At 39.1% G+C, this 25,141-nt stretch overlaps 1 protein-coding gene across 1 annotated transcript in view; it reads right to left on the reverse strand.

Annotated features, from left to right (window-relative positions):
* Positions 1-7,416: 7,416 nt before the first annotated feature.
* Positions 7,417-25,141, reverse strand: part of LOC145293041 (isochorismatase domain-containing protein 2-like) — a 56,377-nt gene continuing 38,652 nt past the window's right edge. Inside the window, exon 4 of the mRNA XM_080139346.1 lies at positions 7,417-7,947. Within this exon, the coding sequence (XP_079995472.1) occupies positions 7,785-7,947 (163 nt within the window). The 3' untranslated portion in view covers positions 7,417-7,784. The remainder of the gene's footprint in view (positions 7,948-25,141) is intronic.

Genomic DNA, 25,141 nt, shown 5'->3' on the forward strand with positions numbered 1-25,141 from the left:
AGGTTAATGGCACATTTCGTACAGACAACAACTTGTTTTGTGATGAATAGGACTATGACAACAGAATATTCTTTTCATTGTTTTGACCATTGAGTATATATCTGACACAGCGAATCAATCGAGAACCACATCACTCTATATAAAAGCATATGATATCAACGGATACACACTCAAGAGTCAAAACAACAAAAAGAATATGCTGTTGTCATAGCTCTAGTGATGAATAAAATGGATTTGTTCCAGGTACATCTTGCATGATGCAACCAATAACTTGTCTTGACTAGTGGACCGAAATGTTGGCTCAAGTAGATCTTGTAGACATTGTCTACGTTAACTTTAAAAGAAATTGTTGACACCGTGCCACACAAGAAGCTGACAAATTTGAGGTCTATGACATTAAATGCAAAGCGAAGACATGGATAAGTAGTTTCCTATTTTTTTGTTTTTTTTTTACTTCAGTCGAAGTTCTCAGAAATCTAGAGGCCCACAACCTGGGGCTAATACTTAAACTATACATAGATATTCGAATGTTCTATTAAAGTTCTTTATCCCTCCAGCACTGAGTAAGTAAAGAAATTGAAAACATAATTTTCCTCTCCTAATTAACCATTTTTAGTTTTGGTCTTCTTGAATTCTAGGACAAGAATTTATCTAGTCTGGTGGAGTATCCAGCTTAGTGTTATTACTTGAGGTAACATCACTTGGAGAAGGTGCACCGTTCCTTGTAAAAGCTAATGTGGGTTAGTCATGGAAAGGAGATCTTATTTGGTCCGGGTTTACTTCTAGGGAAAAGTATCCTCATGCCAGGTTGTTCTGATAAACCCCTGTACAGAGAGTGCCCTTAGACACTCGAGGGTAGTGTCTAGTAGGCATGTGGGCTGATGTCGTCAATGATATCCAAGGACTAATTCTCGAGTTGCATTCTTTGTCGTATTCAGATGTTGTCAAGTGTTGTGCATATTTTTGCTTTGCTGATGATACAAAGATTTACAACAAAGCTACTATTATTTATTTTTTTACCAAATTAAAACGGATTAAAGTCATATCTAATATATATTTAGGCAGCAAGTCATTTTGAAGACCTGTCTAGTTAAATGCAATGGCATTCTTTTTTTTTTTTTTTTTTTAATCTTTTTGCTGATTCTCTCGATTTGTTGAGTATTTCTCTTGGTCTCTAGTGGCAAATTGTGTGTGTGTGTAGTTTTTATCATCGCTCATCATTTCATTTTTTAAATTTTCGCTACCACATTGATTATTCTCCTAATGGTTGCTGCATTCCATGGGTGGCCATTGATCATCTCTTCTGTTTAGCTAGACAAACCTCACAACATTTTCCCATGCAGAAAAAAATACAAATGTAGAGACGCTCATTGAGTTTCTTAAAGGTTTTATTTATTTATTTTTTAAGAATTGGCTTGCACAGGTGAAAGAGACTAACATTTTCTTAGCTAATTAATTATTTAACTTAAGTCTTTAGTGACGTGCAAATCTAAAAACTTATTCAGGCACATAGATCTTTTCAAAACATAAACGATGGTATGAAGTTTTTTTCGTAGTTCAATGAGTCACCACTGAATTATGATTGTTCAAAGTTTGTTAGAAATTAGATTAAATTTGCCATCTTCAGTGCTTTTTGTTCCAAAAGTCAATTTTAAGTATAATATTTTTTTTTTTTTTTTTTTTTACATACTATTTTCCTTTGCCGTAAGTAGACAGGCTACCAGTGAGTTATTGACTTAACAAATCATATGCTCTCGTGTAGGAACACAAGAATCGTCGGACTACTTTTTACAGCCCTGATGCAATTACATTTTAGTGAGTACATCAACTTGGTAAGACGTTGGTTTTCTTAAATCGTCAATGATATGGAAATCCTTTATAAAGATTGGTAACTGTTGTGAATTGTTTTTCAGCACAGTTACAATAAAAAATATTCCCGTGTAAATTTCAATGTCGTCTGTTAATCCATCTTCTATTAGAGTTCATTATAGTTATCATGGAGAATGGATACCATTCGTCTCTCATCATTTATAAATTTTTGAGATGAGGATTGATAATTTGTATTATTTAGACAAGTGTTCTCATCTTGAATGTTATTTTCACAATGTTCCAGCTGCTGTAACCTTCAAGTGTTTTTTTTTTTATTGAACTTGGAAATCTGCACAGAATTTTGAACGGAATCTGTCATTTAATCCACAGGGGTAGCATGCGCTCAGTCCATCAGCCATGACTGGCTAGAAGTAATTTGCAATTATATTCTGAGTATTTCTTGCACTGAGGATTGTGGTCAATCATACCCAACTTTGAATATCTCGAGTATAGCTGATCGCATATGGAGAGAAAACAAACAATTTACCATTATGGGACAAAGTTAAAATTATAGCTAGAGAAGAATGGTAGAGAGTAAGACGACTCAAAGGAGCAGCGCATATGCTAGGCGACTATCGCCTATTAAGCAGACCTAGTATAGAATTTAATAGAATATGGAAGACATCTAATATATAAAAGGCAAAATATGTGTGTTTGTATGTCTCGCAGAAACTTCCGACAGATACGTCGAATCATGATGAAACTAGCATCGACTTAAACCTCGGTCTTTCAGATGACAACTATCGAAAAATTGGCCAAAAACATTCATTCTTTCACCCTTAACTCGCCCGTTTTTTACAAGGAGGAGGTCGTTTTTTTCGTCGACATTTTTGCAAGTCATTGTCTCTGTTGGATTGACTACGCTTAATTTCAATGCTTTCGACTTCCAGTTTTGTCATTTTTTTTTTTTTTATTTCCTCCTTTGCATTATGGATCTGAGTCTGCCTGCCTACTACCACATTTTTTTTTTTTTTTTATAACAACACTTCTCTCCACCGGGCTGCCTACTGTTGTTTTGAGCCCCCCTCCGCTGCTACCACTTTTTTTTGGTTCAGGGTTTCTTACTACACTACCTCCACACACCAGAGCAATGCTGGTTACTGCCACTAGTTAATTATAAATACTAAAGTCACAATTTTCTTAAAAATGTGTGTGTATGTATATAATATATATTATCAGTAGTAATAACTAATAAGATTGTACATCTAGAAACAAGAATAGGTTTAAAGCTCCAAAAATTCATACTAGAATTGTCTGCAAGTATAGATAAAGTATTTGGTAAGATTCAGTTCTAAGTGACACTCTTCTGGAGGTTGAAGGTTCAATCCTCAGTGCATGCATTGGAACAAGAACATGCTACCCTTGTAGATTAAGTAAAGGGGTCTATCCAAATTTCCATGCAAATCCCGGAATTTGATAAGATCCATCTGAAGAAAGGTAGGAGGTTACATCAAGCAAATCAGTATTATTTATTTATTTATTTATTTTTTTTTTTTTAAGGTTTTCTAAGTGTTTTATACTTTTGTGAAAATTATACATTTACATGTAGTGAAAGTCCTTTCATAGAAAGGTGATTTTAAACATAATTTATTTTATGCATATTGTTATTACTTAAACATATCACCATGATTAATATATAACTTTTTTCAAGATTATTAAAGCATCAATTCATATTTTTCTGCAAAAAAAGGATCTCCTTTAGTTAACAGAATGGAGGTCATCTTCCATCATGATAATGCTTGTTCTCTCATTTCTCTTCTTTAATCCTCATATTCTATGAGTCATGTTTCTGACAAAAGGGAAAGGATTGCTGGTTTATGATTGAAAGCTATCCATTTAATACTTATGATTGCCTAGTTTTTGATCTTAAAGTATTAAATATTTTTTTTATTTATCTACTTACGTCAAGTGGCTTCATATCTTGTCTGGAGCAATTTCTATTAAAACAATAATATGCTGATAATAGTATTTGCAACAGTTATGCCAGGTTACATGCAGGTGAATGTGGGTCTCCCACTAGCTCGGGGTTTTTGGAAGATGCATAGGAATGACGTGGTTATGGTTCAATGAATTTGTGCAATGCACTTTCAAGCCAATTGGTTCTGACTCTTTACTGTTGATGCTGAAGTTACCCAGAATGGAGTAAACTCTTTATTGAAACCGCCCGTGGTTGTAGGAATTTATTGAACAAAGCTCTCGGATAAACAAATGTATGCACATCTCAACTGAAAGTAAGCGAGAAGGAAAAAGCAGATGACCCTAATCAATATCACATTTGAAACATGTAAATGATAACTTCATAAAGAAAGCCACTTTGTATTGCTATGACCAACATGCAACCCACATCTGATGTGGAAGAGACAAATTAAATGAAGAACAACCAAAAGTGATGATATCTAATTTGTTTAACTATATACAGGGTATCCAAAAAAGTCACTGAAGGGTTTTGAACTTAAATAGATTCTTTATTTTTGTTAATGTCTTTCTGTAATTTTAACATAATCTGACTAAGACATTGGGAAATTAAAAAAAAAAATGCAAAATTCAAACAATCTTTATTTATTAAAAATAATGTCTTAAATGTTACCCATTTTTAGCTTCGCATATTTGTGCTCTTTCCAAAACATTATTCATGAAAGATTGCAGAATCTCTGGATTGCGATTTAACTCCCTTATTTCATTCCTGGTGTTTTCGTTCAATTCTTGCAAGGTTTGGGGTTTGTTAACATACTCTTTCTTTAAGATATCCCCACAAGAAAATTGTGTTGTGACTTGGGGTATCTCTTATATGAGCATGCCGTCAATAAGCTCTTCGAGTCAAAACAATTGACCCCTGATTTTGGGAAAACAATTTCACTACTTGTGTATATTATTCAATACTATACTTACCCATAATTAATTTCCAAAATATTATCTGTAAAATATCATAAATAGAAAAAAAAAAAAATTATTAATGGTAAAATGACAAAGATTTTCAACCCTTCAGTGACGTTTTGGACACCCTATACTATTATTTGGACTCATCTTGAGTGTTATTTTTCATGACGTTTCAGCCAATGTAATCTCTAATTTTCTTCAGGTGAACTCAGAAATCTTTCTGTCAAACTCAGGAATCTGTACGGAATTTTGAATGGAAACTTTTATTTAATTTGTAATAGATAAAGTACTAGGTAAAATTCAGCTGTGACACACTTCTGGAGGTTGAAGGTTCAATCCTCAGAATACAATTGCAAATTACTTAAGACTTCTATTCGGTCATGTTTGATGAAATAAGAGCATGCTACTCCTATGCATTAAATAAAGGGTTCCATTCTACAGTTTTTAATGTAAAGTGCATTTTTTCTTTTTTTTTAATAACCAAATGTAGTGATTGTATCCCAATCGTTGTAAATTATTTTAAAATGAGCTCATTCTCTATGATTATTCGATTTAGAATTAGATTATTATAATTCTAATAAATATAAACATTTTTTTTTTGTTTTATGCTTAAAAAGGGATAATTATTTTACATCTTAATATTTATATTTTTTGGTGGGCATTTTAATTTTTTTAAATAAGAAAAACCTGAGTAATCTGTGTTTCGTCACAAGGTTGAATTTTAATATAGGGAAAGTTTTATTTTAAAAAAGGGATGGGGAAAATATTAAATATATATTTTTAATTGCAGGGTAACATGATTTTTCCTACATTAAAAACCGTTAGAATTGAAAATTTAGGATGCTGACCTTTTCTGTCTTTGGTCAGTGAAAGAGAAATCCTTCTAGATCAAGGCTATTTTTAAAAATCAGATTTAGGATTTCATGCCAAGTTTAGTTTTTAGCATCTGATTATAGAGTGATGTATACCAGATTATATACATCTTCTTCTATTTTTAAATTATTACAATTATTGGTGTCCCGTTTATATTTATTGATATTATGGTACCCACTATTTTTTAAAGTTGTGTTGTAAATTTTGCTTGACTTTTTAAATACATGTTTATCATTAGAGTTATTGCTAAGCCTACATTCAATAGAATTAAGAATCTGTTTTATCATTAATGAGGGATTATTAGACTTTGGGTTTATATATATTGATTCTGGCATGTTCAGTTTCCTCATCTCATGAGTGAGCCGCTCTTATTACTTTGAGTAAAGCCAAATCTGTGAGCAATTGACTAGTCTCTGTTTGCAAAAATGTAGAGACTTTAGCTTGTAATTTAGAAATAACCATGGAGGCAGGCTTTTTCATCAACAGAAAAAAGAAATAACTTTCTCTCTTTCACTTCAAATACTTTGGGTGACTGAAATAAGAAAACCTAAGATAAGTCACAAAACCCTCTTTTTCTGCTCAGAAAACGTTTTTAACACCTGTCAACATTTAGAAACTGTTTTCTTCTTTAAATAAAAGTTACAAGATGAGCTTCCATTTGCATGAACCAAGCATGCATATCGCCACTGAATGCCAGTGTAGCAGTGCCGCACACACTAACACACAGATGTGATTCTGCTAGTTTTAATCTTTTCTATAAATACGATTATTTCATGTGTTCTTTAGAATTGTCAGATTTATTCCTTGCTTCCTTTGTTCTATCTTGCTTGACTTGGTGGTCTAGCGGTCTCTATCAATTCGCTATTTTGATACTCCATCGTAATACAGCTTCCTATGCCAATAGCTTCCATGGTTCATTTAAGATAAATTGCCAGAGCCGCTGCGAAGAAAGTGGGTTCTCTCTACCGTGCTAGAAAGCTACTAACGCCTGAAAGTATCCTATACCTCTATAAAGCCAACATTCGCCCATGTATGGAGTATTGTTGTCATATTTGGGCTGGTGCATCTGCCTCTAGTCTCTCGCTCCTAGACAAGGTTCAAAAGAGAGTCGCCAATCTGATAGGTCCTGAACTGTCAGCTAAACTTCAGCCTCTGTCCCATCGATGAAATGTTAAATCCCTCTGCCTGTTCTAAAAGTACTTTAACGGAGAATGCTCTGACGAACTGCAAGCACATGTGCCCCCACAACGTAAATACCCCCAACAAACTCGACAAACAGCTAAATCCCACCCCTTCACAGTAGAGATCCCTAGATGCAAGAGAGCCTTCTACTCCAGTAGTTTCTTCCCCAGAACAGCTAGACTTTGGAATTCCCTTCTGGGTCCCTGCTTCCCCGACTGCATTGACATGCAGAAGTTCAAGTGCAACGTGAACAGACATCTTGCTGCCCAACTTGCTACACAGTACCCCTAATGCTTATGTCCCCGATAGTAGCCCTCTACAACAAAGTGGCAATGTGCCTTGTTTGGAGTGAAAATATAATTTTAAAAAAAAAAAAAAATTGTTTTGTAATATACTTGAACCTCAACCCGTCAAGCTGTTCCATATATGTCAGCATGCAAAGCAGGCGTCACATTAATTAAGATCAATCCATTTAATTTTTTTTTTTCACTTTCTTTTGAAGTTCCAGATATTTTAGTTACTTTTTGTTGTTATTGATGTTGTGGTTATGGTGAGTGGGGGTGCGATTGCTTATTGCATACTGGCTGGATTTAGGATAATAAAATTACAAATGAATAACACCAAACATTAGTTTATTAGGAACTGTTTAAAAAAAATAGTTATACAAACCAGCTACTTCAATAGCTGTCTGTTTTATTCATCTTGACTATACACAGACACATTATTTCAAAATATGTTTGATTTAAGTAACAGTAACCCATTTTGATTAATATAGAAAAATTAAATGCAAAAAAAAAATATGCATTTTTTTCTTTTAGTTCACGTATGCCGTTTCTTTTGTTTTCTTTTTTTAATTCAAATCATTTATTAATAACAAGAATTTCTGTTTTCACAAAAAAAAAATTAAATTTTGTATTCTACTAGCATTTTTCTATTATTGAATAGTAGAAAGGAAAATCCACTACAAGATTTGTTGTCAGCAATTATTTATGCATCAGTAATCCACTATCTGGTGCAGGTTGCGCAATCAGGCGTTGAATTTGTTTAAACTTGGGATGAGCGGCATCCTTGCAGAGACCAAGTAGAGCACTTTCACTTGTTGTCAAAAAGGCACCAGCTTCCTTCATTCGATCAAACGCATACATTCTGAGGAGAAAAATAAAAAAATTGGTAAAATTATAATTAAAAAAGATTGAATGTTTCTTCTTAGTATAAAGTATAAAAATGAAAGAATATTTGTTTTATGACGTTACAAGTAGTTCACATAGTATGGCTTTGATTAAAAAAAAAAAAATTGTTGCTTATGTATTTTGGTTATTTTGGACAATTTTTAAATTTAGTTTTGAAAAACTCCTTTCAGAACAGGGGGAGACAAATCAAGTAGAACCTCGCCGAAAATATCAAAATTTTGCATAAATTTTAGTTAACAACAAAACAAATGCACTAAAGTAATATAATAACACGAAATAAAACAATTAGCTGAACATTTATAGAATAAAAAAAAAAAATTTTAATTTTGAAAGTGAAAACTATAAATTTTAAGTCATACATTTTCAAATAACTTCATTCATTTCAGAATTTCCAAAATTTTATCATCCAATATAACCAAAAATGCAAAAGTGCCTGCATTTTAAATAAAAATACTATTACTGACATGTCATGTCGAAATTAGTAAAAAAATTTTCATTTCAAAAAATGATCAGGTAAAAAAATAATAAGAAAAACTAAAATTTAATTAATAATGCAGTTTTACCATATTTTTTTTCTATTACAGCTAATTTTGTATGATAAATAAACATATCTCCTTTGTTTTCAGTTAAATTCAGTGATTTCAAATTAGAAAATGACTGATCAAAAATATATAATAATAGCCGTTTTGTAAAAAAAATAATTCTAGCAGTACTTCTATGCGAGCATTTTTTCCGTAATTTTTTCTACTTTTTGACAGGACACGTAACTATGTACTATTACTTAAAATGCATTTTTTTGATATCCAATTATAATGTACAAGCATCAAAAATTAAAAAGAATATATATTAATTGATCAAATGCATACATTCTGAGAAAAGGGAGAAAAGAAAAGGTCCAATTTTTAATAAAAACTAGTCTACCTATTGGCCCTTAAAGTGTAAGATGAAAAATGCTCAAAATAAAAAGTGATTTTGAGATTATATTGTCTTTTATTGTCTTGAGAAAACATTTTTTAAGTGATGAGTGAAAAAATAAAACTCGGGAAGCCTCCAGAGCACTACTGCAAACACTAATTAAAATTAAGGAGGCCCTACTAAAAACAAGTTTTTACCTTCCTTGAAAAAATATTTTTTAAGTAAGGCCTAAAAAAAAATAAATAAATAAATAAATCGTCAGAATCCACAGGAGTGCTACTCAAAGCAGTAGATATGTTTATAAGGAAAACACATTAAAATAAGTTAAAACAAAAAATATTGTTGACCTTGTGTATTCTTTGAATAGCAGCAGTGGCTTTTAATATCAAACTTAAGACTGGGTGGCCATGAAATTGGTTAGCAGACTAATTTTTTGAAACCGGAAGTCAGAAACCGGATGAATGGTTTAAACACCCAAGCAAGCAAGCTGATCTGAGTTTTATGATTATATAGATAAATCAATATTCATGATGAGATTTTAGTTTGAAAGTACAAAATATTTATAATTAAATAAGAACTATTTGTGTGTGCCTGTTTATTTCATTTTTTTTTTAAATGTGAGACTAATTTTATTATGAAAAAGGAATTCGGTTCACTTTAATACTAATACATACATTATTCATTTTTTGTTTTTCTCTTTAATATCTATATGTATATATATATGTGAAAGTGTCTGTGTGTCTGTGTTCATTTCCCTACGCAATAACTCTGTCAATTTTAAGTCTACAGATTCGAAATTTGATATACAGGGTACTGAGATTTGGGAAAATCGTTGTGATCGGTTTTCGGCCAGAAATTTGGTGATTAAGGGGTCAAAGTTCAACGATTTGACCTTTGAGAACTCTACCAAACTCCTCCTACAATTTTGGGTCTAAACACGTGAAATTTTAGATATAGATTCCTTGGACATGGATCTAATTTAATAACTTTATTTGAGCCCTAAACAATCAATTTTAAGGGGTCATAATAGGGGTCAAAATTAAAAAAATTGACTGTTTTTTTTTTTTTTTGCTCAGCATACATCTCAAAACACCCGGGCAACGGCGGGCACCCATGCTAGTATATATATATATATATATATATATATATATATATATATATATATATATATTCAAATGTCAATATGTTACAAATTTTTTACCTGTATTTTATGATCAACTGATTGGATTTTGTCATGTGACTATATCTGGATTCGTGGACATAATTTTCAATATTTTTTTATAATTTAAATCACTTTTTCAAACATTACGATATTCAAAGTTTTCAAATTTTATGTTTAATTGTAATTCTATAACAATTCTATACTTTCACTTTGTTAGTTATTTCTTGTGAAAAAAAAAAGCCCAAGTTTTGAATGCCATAGAATAAGGAAATAATCTTTTGTATTCCTTGTATGTGAACAATAAATTGTGTAAATCTTTAATTTGCATCATCTAATTCCTAAAGAACTTTGCAGCAAATTCTACTCTTTGTGATCAGGGCCACCTACCTCCCATATTTCGTCCTCTGACTGAAAACGCACAATGTGACATACAAATTTCTGTATATGATGTTGCCAAGCTTATCAAAAACCTTGATTCCAGTAAAGCAATTGGCCCCGACAGCATTCCAGTAATAGTGCTCAAAAAGTTTTAGCTGGAACTAGCTTCCATACTTACAAAGCTGTTTAAACATTGCATTAAGGAGAAATGCTTCCTGGAAAACTTCATCAGTTTACCCTGTATTTAAAAATTCTAGAGATCGGTCATCTGCATCTCAGTACAGACCAATCAGTCTCCTGTGCATCATAAGTTGCTGGAATCTGTGATAAACAGAGAAGTGGTCAACCACCTCAGCAAAAATAACTTGCTCAGTGACATACAATATGGTTTTCGTTCTGCGAGATCAACAGCTGATGTACTAACTGTTATATCACATAGGAATAGTGAATCTCTCAATAGGGGCTTCGTTTCTAGAGCAAAAGCTGTAGACATATTAAAGACTTTGATAGAGTGTGGCATAAAGGTCTACTTCACAAGATCGCCAACTATGAAATAACTAGAAATGTCCTCTCAATTATTAAATTCTTTCTCTCTGATAGGCTTATAAGAGTAGTCGTTAATAGGCAGAAATCAGAAATTCATAGTATTAACACTGGCGTCCCTCAAGATTCCCTCCTGGGCCTAACTCTTTCTGATCTTCATCAATGATCTCCCAAATCACATTTTTAGATCATTCGTAATTTATGCAGATGACACCATGATCTATAGCAACACTTCAAAGACCGGCAATGACTAAGATCTTTCTGATTCTCTCTCTTCTGATCTTGAGAAAGTAGTGCAATGGGTAAAAAGGTGGCTGGTTAATTTTAATGCATCGAAAATCAAGCTTCTCTCCTTTCATCATAATCACTCTGACTCCCATCATACCTCAATTGAAATGAATGGCTCTTGTCTTGGGGAGGCTCTATGTCTTGTCAAGCTTCTGGAACTGACCTTCACTCTTGATCTGCAATGGAACACATATGTTGCCAAGATCGCTGGAAAAATAATTAGATCACTCTACTGTTCCAAACGGTATCTCACTGCTGATGCAATCCTCTATCTGTACAAGAGCCAGATTGCCACATCTGAGCAGGAGCTACTTGGCGCACCCTATCCAGCCTTGCTAGAGTTCAAAACCAACTTCGAAACCTAGTAGGTGATGCCCTTTTCTCTTCCCTGCAACTTCTTTCCCACAGAAGAGACGTTGTGAGCCTGTCTCTACTTTATTGTTATTTTCATGGCAAGTGCTTGACTGAACTCCAATCTATGGTACCCCCTTACTAAACTTTCACAAAAAACACTAGACTAGCTACAACCATTATATACAATTTTCCCACACTCTTTATCTGTGCCTAAATCTAAACGCAGATTTCCATGAACAAAGCTTCTTCCCAGAACTGCCCAACTGTGGAACGCTGTTCCGCTAGCCTGCTTCCTGTTTGAATACAACATAGTAGCCTTCAAATCCAATGTAAACAAGTTCTTGTTGAGCCGTCCCCATAAATAATCAAATTCTACCCAATTTACCTTTAATGATTACTAAACTACCACCTTACATTCATTAGCCCTTATCACTATAGTGAGCAATACTAATAATGTAATTGGAAATTCCTTAAGATTTCTACCCAGTTATGACTGACAGCATGAGAGGATGCAACCCCACCCCCATGATTTAAATAAATAGTTCTGCCTGAAATTCTGTGTAGATTCTCGAGTCTGACAGAAAGATTCATGAGTTTGACAAGATACAGATGAAGAAGGTTAGAGGTTGTTGGATTATGTAGTGGACTTTCGGTCAGAGTTCAAGTTGTGGATAACTTGACAAAGACTAAAGTTAATATTTATTTTATTGTATAAAATAAAATTACACAAATAAAAATGTGGCACAAGGCCGAAAAAGGGGATGGGGGTTAATGTTGACCTAACTAACATAACGTTAACTTAACTAGACTCTTTCACCAAAATACCAGAATCACTCTGTGGACATCCTACTTAAAACCCGAAAGTTACAAATATATATACATGATGTGGGGGGGTTGGGGATAAAAATCTTATTTACAAAATTGGATGAAAAATATACAATGCTAAAAGGTGGTTAGTAAAAAGAACCCCCTCACTACTGATTGTGGCGGATAAAAAGTTTTGCCAGTCGAAAAAATGTGGGTCCCACGAAAACTGACTTTATTCAAACACAACAAAAATGGCCCACATCTCTGGCAAAACAGTTTATCCATCACCTAAGGGGCCGGGATTGGGGGTTATCGAACCAAAAGTGGGGAAAAAAAAAAAAAAAAAAAAAAAAAAAAAGGGGGGGGGGACGCTGGGACAGGGAAAAACAAAAAAGGGGATTGGGGCGATGATAGCATGCATACTCTAGCTAAGTTAAAAATCGAACAAAAATGCCTAACTAGCCTACTCTAGGAGGTCCGATGCATGTCTATGTTTGATCAAGTCACCCAAAATCCTTAAAAAACCTAAGCCACTCAAAAAAGAAATTCAAGATTAGCTCCATTCACTTTACACAATCGCGAAACTTTCACCCACCTGTCGTTGAAATTCACAGAAGTGAGTTTCACCTTCTCCAGCTTAATTCGCATTTTCAATCGATATTTGAAAATGAGGACAAGCTGGGGAGCAGTGAAGGTCTCACCTCCGTAAACCTCCTTCTGTCGCGTCGTCCAAATCACGCCTCTCATAACTGCTAGTAAACACAGAAAAACATAGCGTTCTTCTTTCTTCATGGTCGGTGCCCAGTTGCAGCACGGGGAAACCGACTCCAGCACAAAAAACCGCTCGCTCAGCATGCGAACCGTGAAGCCTTCAACTAACTCACACAACGGTCGAACAATGGCGCAGTGGAAGAAAGCATGATCAAGGTCTTCCTCCCATTCTCCGCATCGGACACAATTGGGTGTCTCCGTAAAACCCGCTGCGTAAAGTCTTTTGCCGACCCAGAGGGCATTTCGTATTACCAGCCAGGTGAGTGATGCCTCGTAATTATCGAAGCAGCTCGACCCAGGCGCCCAAGGCCATATTAAGCGGCGCTCCTCCTTCGTAAAACCGAACTCCTCAATCTTTTCGTCTCGAACGGATCCCCTCACTAAGGCCCGATATAGCGCCTTGCGAGACAACAGCTGGGTGTCAGAGAGGCTTTCTTGGACCCGTAGAAGAAATCTCAAGGCCTGCCGACACTCGCGATAGGAAGGGCACTCGTTTCGGAACAACTTGTGTGCCTCTCCTCTAGCCGAATGCACACTCTCCAAAGCCGGAAAGGCTTTCTTAGTGTCTTCTATCCAGAAGACACCGTTTCCCTCACTTGGTGTACACATTCGATCCAGGTATATCAGCCTAAGAGTGTGTCTACGTATTAGCACACTAGGCATACCCAGACCGCCTTCAGACGGATGCAGGTAACAGACCTCCCGAGTAACCATGGCTTGCTTTCCGCGCCATAAGAATGCAAAAAGAGCACGCACCAGATCAACTAGTGTGGTTTCCGGGAGTGGAAGTACTGATAGACGGTAAAGGATCAGGGGATAGATATGAGAATTGCATACCTCCGCCCGACCCTTCAAAGACAGATTTCTCAAGGCCCACAAATGAGATGCGACCTTGACCGCTTCCAATACCTCCGACCAATTTTTCTCCAGCTGGAGACCGGGGCCAAACCAGACGCCGAGTAGCTTGCATGGCCCATCAGTCCAACCAAAGGGTCCCTGAAGGGGCATACCCCTCCAGGCACCGATACGTAAGCCAATAGACTTAACGTAGTTAATTATGGCCCCTGTGACCTTGGCATACCGACTTGTTTCTATGTCAACGACTCTAATCTCGGCACTGCTCGTTACAAGCACAGTCACGTCGTCAGCATAGGCGGTATACTTTACCGGGGTAGAGCCACCTGGCAAAGTAATCCCGCGAAGGACCGGATTCACCCGAAGCTGGCGCAAATATGGCTCAAGCGCCAGCACATATAACATTGGGGATAACGGACAACCTTGACGGATCGATCTTGTTAACATGAAGGGTTTCGACCTCACCCCATTCACTTCTACCATAGCACCAGGGTTGGCATACAAGAGGCAAATCCAAGAGCGAAACTGGGGACCAAACCCAGCCGAGCGAAGAACAGCCTCTAGGTAACGATGGTCTACTCTGTCGAATGCTTTGGACTGATCTAAGTTGATCAGCGCGGCTTCTGTGTCGACTTTTTCTACGATCAAGCGTATCGTGTGCAAATTGTCTTGAATCGTCCGACCCTTAACAGAACAAGTCTGTTCGGGACTTATTAGACGGTGTAAGACAATCTGCAGACGATTTGCTAAGATCTTGGCCAAAATCTTTAACTCTGTGTTTAACATCGTTAAGGGCCGGAAATTACCTATCCCATCCCCTCCATTTTTATCTTTGCGTAACAATTTAATGATCCCCTTGGTAAAGTACTGAGGTATGCACCCGTTCCTAAACCAGGAGTTAAAAAGTACGGTCAGCAAAGGGATAAAAATGGGCGACAGCCTCAAATACACCTCGTAGGGCAGACCATCTATCCCAGGGGTCCTGTCTAGCCCGACCTGTTTCAAGGCCTCAATGACTTCTTCCTCTTTTATGCTACCTTCACACCTAGCTGCTTCGGTCGCCTCCAGGCGAGAAAAGTCGGCTAAATAGGTGTCAAACTGTTCAATAGTCAGACCGGGCTCCTTGGTAAAAAGTTCCTGAAAATGAGTCCGAAAACCCTCCAAGATTCCGTCGTTTGAAGTTACGGTTCGTCCGTCCGGCAATGTGACACTGGCGATGTGTCGATCTGCAGAACGTCGAAACTCCTCCGCACGCAATGACGCGGCCATGTTTGTTGCCTCGTTTGGCGCTCTTTTTAATCTAGCCCTAACTAATACTCCCTGGTCCTCCCTGTTATCCAAGGAGTCCAGTTCAGCCTTAACTACAGTATAGCTAGCACTATCCCCCTCCTCCACCGCCCTTTCTAATCTATCTTCTAGCGCCGCTTTCGCTGCTCTAGAACTACGTTTGAGCCGGCGACTAAAATCAGCAGCGAAGGACCTAATGACTTTTTTAAGGTTGCCCCACCACTTATTCCCGATGATAGCCCCCGTCAATTCCCTCTGTATTGTTAGTAGAAGCTGTTCCCGGAAGTCCTTCACATCGAACAACGACGTGTTGAACTTCCAGTAACTAGCCATCCTAGGTTTAACACTATCTAAGTTTACTCGAACCCGGACAAGCCTGTGGTCCGAATAAACTATACTATGAAAACTTGGACAGTCTAAAAGCCCTAAGTCGACTCTCCTAACTAAGAACCGATCGATGTAACTCGAAAGTTGCACCGAATCGGAGCCGCGTCTACCTGTCCAAGTCCATGCTAAATCCCCGGGTTTTTCGTTCCGAAATTTATCGACAAGATCAAACTTGTCGACAAAGTCTCGAAACGCTTTAGCATCCCGGTTCTGATTAGTATCCCTTCTGGTATTAACCCCGCGATCTAATTCGGGATCCAGGACCGCGTTCCAGTCTCCCGCTAAAACTAACCGTCGAGACGAATTCATGAAAGGCTCGATTCGCCGAAAAAAGGAAACTAGCTCAGCATGGTTATTGGGCGCATAAACCCCAATAAAACGAAATGCCACATCCTTTACGGTAACATCTAGAACGAGTAATCTTCCCTCTGGATCTGCATAAATAGGGTCACACGACGCATCAAGAGTGCGCTTAACTAGCCAAGTAACCCCCCTTGCATGGGTATCATAATGTGCTGAATAGAGCTGAAAGTCTCTAAGGAGCACACCCTGATAATCACTAGGAATGAAGTGAGTTTCCTGTATACAACAAATATCCACACCAAGGCGTTGAAGGTCGCGTGCAACTCGAAGTTTACGAGAGGCGTCCCTCAACCCTCGGACATTTAAACTAGCTAATCTTAAGGAAGCCATCTTGAGTTACTTAGGGTTGAGAAACCTAATCAAACATAGACGGTGTCAAGACACCGACAGCTGTCCCCAATGATCCAGTGGTCATCTCAGTGGTGATAGATCCGTCAGGGGACAGACCGCCGATGTCTAGGGGGAAGGTTAGTTTAACTGCCCTATAAAGTGAAGGATGGAGTTTGATGGGGACCCGTCCAACACATCGTTTTCTAATTTCAATTAATTCGGTGTCGTTGAAATAGGCTGCTGGAGGATAAAGGTTGAAAGCAGAGTTTGCTTCCTCCAGCATAGTCCATAGTCCTTTGGCCTCCTCGCGTTTCCTGACAACTGTTAGTATGTGGTTTGTTTTAAAATTTTCAGGGTTAGTAATGTCTTTTTTTTGGTATGATTTGAAAGCGAGGAGGTTTCTGTAATCTTTCCTGCTATGGGACTTCATTATGGTCTCTACTTCTGCCGTTATTTTGCACACATCTTTCCCATTAAAGAAGGGTTGTTGTTTTTTTTTTTCTTGATTCAGTCTCTACAGAGGGGCTTCTATGTCTTTTCTTATCTGAGGGGGGAGGAGGGGGCATGTCTGTTTTCATTGGAGAAGGGGGAGGGGTGTTCTTGGGCGTGTTGTTTGGCGAGCAGAATGGTGACGGTTTGGGGGTCTTTTTGGAGGGAGAACCTAGAGATGTCATTTTGGTGTCTCTATGGGGCAGAGGAGCTTTAGTAAGAGGGGGGGCTTTGCGAGGGATTTGCTTTTCTTTTGAGGTCGGTTTTTCAGGGAAAAGGGATTCAGGGAACTCTTTCTCCTCCGATTTTCTCCTTTTCTCATCAAGAGTTTCTTTTAGTTTCAGTAGGGTTTTGTATTTATTGCCCCCTGGGTCTTTACTTGTTCTAATTTCAATTTTCTCTTCTTTAGAGAGGGACTTAGCATAAGTCTTGGGTGGGGATTTTTTTGAAAGAGGGATGAGTGTCCAGTTGTCCTTTTTGGGGGATTGTTGCTCTGAATTAAAAGTTTTTTCAAACTCCTCAGGTGTGATTTCTTTTTTCTCTTCTGCTGGTGTCTGGGAATTGTCCTTAGGTTCTACATAACCTATTTTCCGGTCATTTGTAGGGATAATTTTTACAGCTGGCTTCCTTTTGGGGCATGTGTAAGTGAGATGGCCGACTTCCCCACATATCCAACATGCTGGTCTTCTGCCTGCGACCACGATTGGCAGCTTCTCTACTCCAGCCTCCAGGTAGTAAGGTATGCGTAGAAATGCTTCTGCATTAAGCAGAATGTCAAAAGTCCATACTCCGTTATAATGGTCTTCTTCTATTCCGGTTATGTCCCCAAACTTAAGTAAGAAAGCGGCTAGGTATTCCCCGGGGACAGCACCAGGAACTTCAAAAATGGACACTGTAGTTCTTCGCCTTCCTAGGTATTCCATTCTCAGAACGTACTCGTTGGTAATAATTTCTTTTTTTGTCATTGCTATGCATTCTTCTTCCGTCTTAAAAAGAGCTGCCCATGTGTTATATCCTTTGCATTTTGTAATCCGCTCAGCTCTTAAACCTGCTGATGAAATTAATTTGGTGACAACATCTTTCGTTGATCTAATTAGTTTTTTTGTTTTACGGTCTATTACAAATAGAGAAATAGTCCTCTTAGCAAATTCTTGTAACCGCGGTTGTTCCAACTTAATACCCGTTTCTGTTGTAAATTCCACACATTTCTTTGCGTCTTCGACAAATTTAACGACGTCGATTTTTACTTTTGGTGGTTTTGTCCATCCACCTAATGCCTCATCTTCCTTCACCTCAACCGTCGGCACACAGCTGGCAGTTGCCATGGCCGGCGTATAACAAGAGGAGAGAAAGATAACAGTCCAAAAAAAAAAAGAAAAAAAAAGAAAAAAAAAGAATCCGGTAATTGAAAAAGTGGTGCCGGGGGAAGAAGAAGATAAGCAATAACAAATTTAACAAGGTGATAACAAAATAGTAACAATATAACATGCAGAATAACAATATACGAACCAACAAATTTTGAGCGATAAAGACGTAGTCAGACGAAGGGTAAAGTTAATATTTATTTTATTGTATAAAATAAAATTACACAAATAAAAATGTGGCACAAGGCCGAAAAAGGGGGGTGGGGGTTAATGTTGACCTAACTAACATAACATTAACTTAACTGGACTCTTTCACCAAAATACCAGAATCACTCTGTGGACATCTTACTTAAAACCCGAAAGTTACAAATATATATACATGATGTGGGGGGGTTGGGGATAAAAATCTTATTTACAAAATTGGATGAAAAATATACAATGGTAAAAGGTGGTTAGTAAAAAGAACCCCCTCACTACTAATTGTGGCGGATAAAAAGTTTTGCCAGTCGAAAAGATGTGGGTCCCACGAAAACTGACTTTTTTCAAACACAACAAAAATGGCCCACATCTCTGGCAAAACAGTTTATCCATCACCTAAGGGGCCGGGATTGGGGGTTATCGAACCAAAAGTGGGGGAAAAAAAAAAAAAAAAAAAAAAAGGGGGGGACGCTGGGACAGGGAAAACCAAAAAAGGGGATTGGGGCGATGATAGCATGCATACTCTAGCTAAGTTAAAAATCGAACAAAAATGCCTAACTAGCCTACTCTAGGAGGTCCGATGCATGTCCATGTTTGATCAAGTCACCCAAAATCCTTATAAAAACCTAAGCCACTCAAAAAAGAAATTCAAGATTAGCTCCATTCACTTTACACAATCGCGAAACTTTCACCCACCTGTCGTTGAAATTCACAGAAGTGAGTTTCACCTTCTCCAGCTTAATTCGCATTTTCAATCGATATTTGAAAATGAGGACAAGCTGGGGAGCAGTGAAGGTCTCACCTCCGTAAACCTCCTTCTGTCGCGTCGTCCAAATCACGCCTCTCATAACTGCTAGTAAACACAGAAAAACATAGCGTTCTTCTTTCTTCATGGTCGGTGCCCAGTTGCAGCACGGGGAAACCGACTCCAGCACAAAAAACCGCTCGCTCAGCATGCGAACCGTGAAGCCTTCAACTAACTCACACAACGGTCGAACAATGGCGCAGTGGAAGAAAGCATGATCAAGGTCTTCCTCCCATTCTCCGCATCGGACACAATTGGGTGTCTCCGTAAAACCCGCTGCGTAAAGTCTTTTGCCGACCCAGAGGGCACTTCGTATTACCAGCCAGGTGAGTGATGCCTCGTAATTATCGAAGCAGCTCGACCCAGGCGCCCAAGGCCATATTAAGCGGCGCTCCTCCTTCGTAAAACCGAACTCCTCAATCTTTTCGTCTCGAACGGATCCCCTCACTAAGGCCCGATATAGCGCCTTGCGAGACAACAGCTGGGTGTCAGAGAGGCTTTCTTGGACCCGAAGAAGAAATCTCAAGGCCTGCCGACACTCGCGATAGAAAGGGCACTCGTTTCGGAACAACTTGTGTGCCTCTCCTCTAGCCGAATGCACACTCTCCAAAGCCGGAAAGGCTTTCTTAGTGTCTTCTATCCAGAAGACACCGTTTCCCTCACTTGGTGTACACATTCGATCCAGGTATATCAGCCTAAGAGTGTGTCTACGTATTAGCACACTAGGCATACCCAGACCGCCTTCAGACGGATGCAGGTAACAGACCTCCCGAGCAACCATGGCTTGCTTTCCGCGCCATAAGAATGCAAAAAGAGCACGCACCAGATCAACTAGTGTGGTTTCCGGGAGTGGAAGTACTGATAGACGATAAAGGATCAGGGGGTAGATATGAGAATTGCATACCTCCGCCCGACCCTTCAAAGACAGATTTCTCAAGGCCCACAAATGAGATGCGACCTTGACCGCTTCCAATACCTCCGACCAATTTTTCTCCAGCTGGAGACCGGGGCCAAACCAGACGCCGAGTAGCTTGCATGGCCCATCAGTCCAACCAAAGGGTCCCTGAAGGGGCATACCCCTCCAGGCACCGATACGTAAGCCAATAGACTTAACGTAGTTAATTATGGCCCCTGTGACCTTGGCATACCGACTTGTTTCTATGTCAACGACTCTAATCTCGGCACTGCTCGTTACAAGCACAGTCACGTCGTCAGCATAGGCGGTATACTTTACCGGGGTAGAGCCACCTGGCAAAGTAATCCCGCGAAGGACCGGATTCACCCGAAGCTGGCGCAAATATGGCTCAAGCGCCAGCACATATAACATTGGGGATAACGGACAACCTTGACGGATCGATCTTGTTAACATGAAGGGTTTCGACCTCACCCCATTCACTTCTACCATAGCACCAGGGTTGGCATACAAGAGGCAAATCCAAGAGCGAAACTGGGGACCAAACCCAGCCGAGCGAAGAACAGCCTCTAGGTAACGATGGTCTACTCTGTCGAATGCTTTGGACTGATCTAAGTTGATCAGCGCGGCTTCTGTGTCGACTTTTTCTACGATCAAGCGTATCGTGTGCAAATTGTCTTGAATCGTCCGACCCTTAACAGAACAAGTCTGTTCGGGACTTATTAGACGGTGTAAGACAATCTGCAGACGATTTGCTAAGATCTTGGCCAAAATCTTTAACTCTGTGTTTAACATCGTTAAGGGCCGGAAATTACCTATCCCATCCCCTCCATTTTTATCTTTGCGTAACAATTTAATGATCCCCCTGGTAAAGTACTGAGGTATGCACCCGTTCCTAAACCAGGAGTTAAAAAGTACGGTCAGCAAAGGGATAAAAATGGGCGACAGCCTCAAATACACCTCGTAGGGCAGACCATCTATCCCAGGGGTCCTGTCTAGCCCGACCTGTTTCAAGGCCTCAATGACTTCTTCCTCTTTTATGCTACCTTCACACCTAGCTGCTTCGGTCGCCTCCAGGCGAGAAAAGTCGGCTAAATAGGTGTCAAACTGTTCAATAGTCAGACCGGGCTCCTTGGTAAAAAGTTCCTGAAAATGAGTCCGAAAACCCTCCAAGATTCCGTCGTTTGAAGTTACGGTTCGTCCGTCCGGCAATGTGACACTGGCGATGTGTCGATCTGCAGAACGTCGAAACTCCTCCGCACGCAATGACGCGGCCATGTTTGTTGCCTCGTTTGGCGCTCTTTTTAATCTAGCCCTAACTAATACTCCCTGGTCCTCCCTGTTATCCAAGGAGTCCAGTTCAGCCTTAACTACAGTATAGCTAGCACTATCCCCCTCCTCCACCGCCCTTTCTAATCTATCTTCTAGCGCCGCTTTCGCTGCTCTAGAACTACGTTTGAGCCGGCGACTAAAATCAGCAGCGAAGGACCTAATGACTTTTTTAAGGTTGCCCCACCACTTATTCCCGATGATAGCCCCCGTCAATTCCCTCTGTATTGTTAGTAGAAGCTGTTCCCGGAAGTCCTTCACATCGAACAACGACGTGTTGAACTTCCAGTAACTAGCCATCCTAGGTTTAACACTATCTAAGTTTACTCGAACCCGGACAAGCCTGTGGTCCGAATAAACTATACTATGAAAACTTGGACAGTCTAAAAGCCCTAAGTCGACTCTCCTAACTAAGAACCGATCGATGTAACTCGAAAGTTGCACCGAATCGGAGCCGCGTCTACCTGTCCAAGTCCATGCTAAATCCCCGGGTTTTTCGTTCCGAAATTTATCGACAAGATCAAACTTGTCGACAAAGTCTCGAAACGCTTTAGCATCCCGGTTCTGATTAGTATCCCTTCTGGTATTAACCCCGCGATCTAATTCGGGATCCAGGACCGCGTTCCAGTCTCCCGCTAAAACTAACCGTCGAGACGAATTCATGAAAGGCTCGATTCGCCGAAAAAAGGAAACTAGCTCAGCATGGTTATTGGGCGCATAAACCCCAATAAAACGAAATGCCACATCCTTTACGGTAACATCTAGAACGAGTAATCTTCCCTCTGGATCTGCATAAATAGGGTCACACGACGCATCAAGAGTGCGCTTAACTAGCCAAGTAACCCCCCTTGCATGGGTATCATAATGTGCTGAATAGAGCTGAAAGTCTCTAAGGAGCACACCCTGATAATCACTAGGAATGAAGTGAGTTTCCTGTATACAACAAATATCCACACCAAGGCGTTGAAGGTCGCGTGCAACTCGAAGTTTACGAGAGGCGTCCCTCAACCCTCGGACATTTAAACTAGCTAATCTTAAGGAAGCCATCTTGAGTTACTTAGGGTTGAGAAACCTAATCAAACATAGACGGTGTCAAGACACCGACAGCTGTCCCCAATGATCCAGTGGTCATCTCAGTGGTGATAGACCCGTCAGGGGACAGACCGCCGATGTCTAGGGGGAAGGTTAGTTTAACTGCCCTATAAAGTGAAGGATGGAGTTTGATGGGGACCCGTCCAACACATCGTTTTCTAATTTCAATTAATTCGGTGTCGTTGAAATAGGCTGCTGGAGGATAAAGGTTGAAAGCAGAGTTTGCTTCCTCCAGCATAGTCCATAGTCCTTTGGCCTCCTCGCGTTTCCTGACAACTGTTAGTATGTGGTTTGTTTTAAAATTTTCAGGGTTAGTAATGTCTTTTTTTTGGTATGATTTGAAAGCGAGGAGGTTTCTGTAATCTTTCCTGCTATGGGACTTCATTATGGTCTCTACTTCTGCCGTGATTTTACACACGTCCTTCCCATTAAAGAAGGGTTGTTGTTTTTTTTTCCTTGATTCAGTCTCTACAGAGGGGCTTCTATGTCTTTTCTTATCTGAGGGGGGAGGAGGGGGCATGTCTGTTTTCATTGGAGAAGGGGGAGGGGTGTTCTTGGGCGTGTTGTTTGGCGAGCAGAATGGTGACGGTTTGGGGGTCTTTTTGGAGGGAGAACCTAGAGATGTCATTTTGGTGTCTCTATGGGGCAAAGAAGCTTTAGTAAGAGGGGGGGGCTTTGCGAGAGATTTGCTTTTCTTTTGAGGTCGGTTTTTCAGGGAAAAGGGATTCAGGGAACTCTTTCTCCTCCGATTTTCTCCTTTTCTCATCAAGAGTTTCTTTTAGTTTCAGTAGGGTTTTGAATTTATTGCCCCCTGGGTCTTTACTTGTTCTAATTTCAATTTTCTCTTCTTTAGAGAGGGACTTAGCATAAGTCTTGGGTGGGGATTTTTTTGAAAGAGGGATGAGTGTCCAGTTGTCCTTCTTTTTGGGGGATTGTTTTTCTGAATTGAAAGTCTTTTCAAACTCCTCAGGTGTTATTTCATTTTTCTCTTCTGCTGGTGTCTGGGAATTGTCCTTAGGTTCTACATAACCTATTTTCCGTTCATTTGTAGGGATAACTTTTACGGCTGGCTTCCTTTTGGGGCATGTGTAAGTGAGATGGCCGACTTCCCCACATATCCAACATGCTGGTCTTCTACCTGCGACCACGATTGGCAGCTTCTCTACTCCAGCCTCCAGGTAGTATGGTATACGTAGAAATGCTTCTGCATTAAGCAGAATGTCGAAAGTCCAAACTCCATTATAGTGGTCCTCTTCTATTCCGGTTATGTCCCCAAACTTAAGTAAGAAAGCGGCTAGGTATTCCCCGGGGACAGCACCAGGAACTTCAAAAATGGACACTGTGGTTCTTCGCCTTCCTAAGTATTCCATTCTCAGAACGTACTCGTTGGTAATGATTTCTTTTTTTGTCATTGCTATGCATTCTTCTTCCGTCTTAAAAAGAGCTGCCCATGTGTTATATCCTTTGCATTTTGTAATCCGCTCAGCTCTTAAACCTGCTGATGAAATTAATTTGGTGACAACATCTTTCGTTGATCTAATTAGTTTTTTTGTTTTACGGTCTATTACAAATAGAGAAATAGTCCTCTTAGCAAATTCTTGTAACCGCGGTTGTTCCAACTTAATACCCGTTTCTGTCGTAAATTCCACACATTTCTTTGCGTCTTCGACAAATTTAACGACGTCGATTTTTACTTTTGGTGGTTTTGTCCATCCACCTAATGCCTCATCTTCCTTCACCTCAACCGTCGGCACACAGCTGGCAGTTGCCATGGCCGGCGTATAACAAGAGGAGAGAAAGATAACAGTCCAGAAAAAAAAAAAAAAAATTAAAAAAAAAGAAAAAAAAAAAAGAATCCGGTAATTGAAAAAGTGGTGCCGGGGGAAGAAGAAGATAAGCAATAACAAATTTAACAAGGTGATAACAAAATAGTAACAATATAACGTGCAGAATAACAATATACGAACCAACAAATTTTGAGCGATAAAGACGTAGTCAGACGAAGGGTAAAGTTAATATTTATTTTATTGTATAAAATAAAATTACACAAATAAAAATGTGGCACAAGGCCGAAAAAGGGGATGGGGGTTAATGATGACCTAACTAACATAACGTTAACTTAACTAGACTCTTTCACCAAAATACCAGAATCACTCTGTGGACATCCTACTTAAAACCCGAAAGTTACAAATATATATACATGATGTGGGGGGGTTGGGGATAAAAATCTTATTTACAAAATTGGATGAAAAATATACAATGCTAAAAGGTGGTTAGTAAAAAGAACCCCCTCACTACTGATTGTGGCGGATAAAAAGTTTTGCCAGTCGAAAAAATGTGGGTCCCACGAAAACTGACTTTATTCAAACACCACAAAAATGGCCCACATCTCTGGCAAAACAGTTTATCCATCACCTAAGGGGCCGGGATTGGGGGTTATCGAACCAAAAGTGGGGGGAAAAAAAAAAAAAAAAAAAAAAAAGGGGGGGACGCTGGGACAGGGAAAACCAAAAAGGGGGA

The sequence above is a fragment of the Euprymna scolopes genome, chromosome 14 (assembly GCF_053919585.1).
Source record: "Euprymna scolopes isolate OS-2025 chromosome 14, ASM5391958v1, whole genome shotgun sequence".
In the NCBI taxonomy this organism is placed as follows: domain Eukaryota; kingdom Metazoa; phylum Mollusca; class Cephalopoda; order Sepiida; family Sepiolidae; genus Euprymna; species Euprymna scolopes.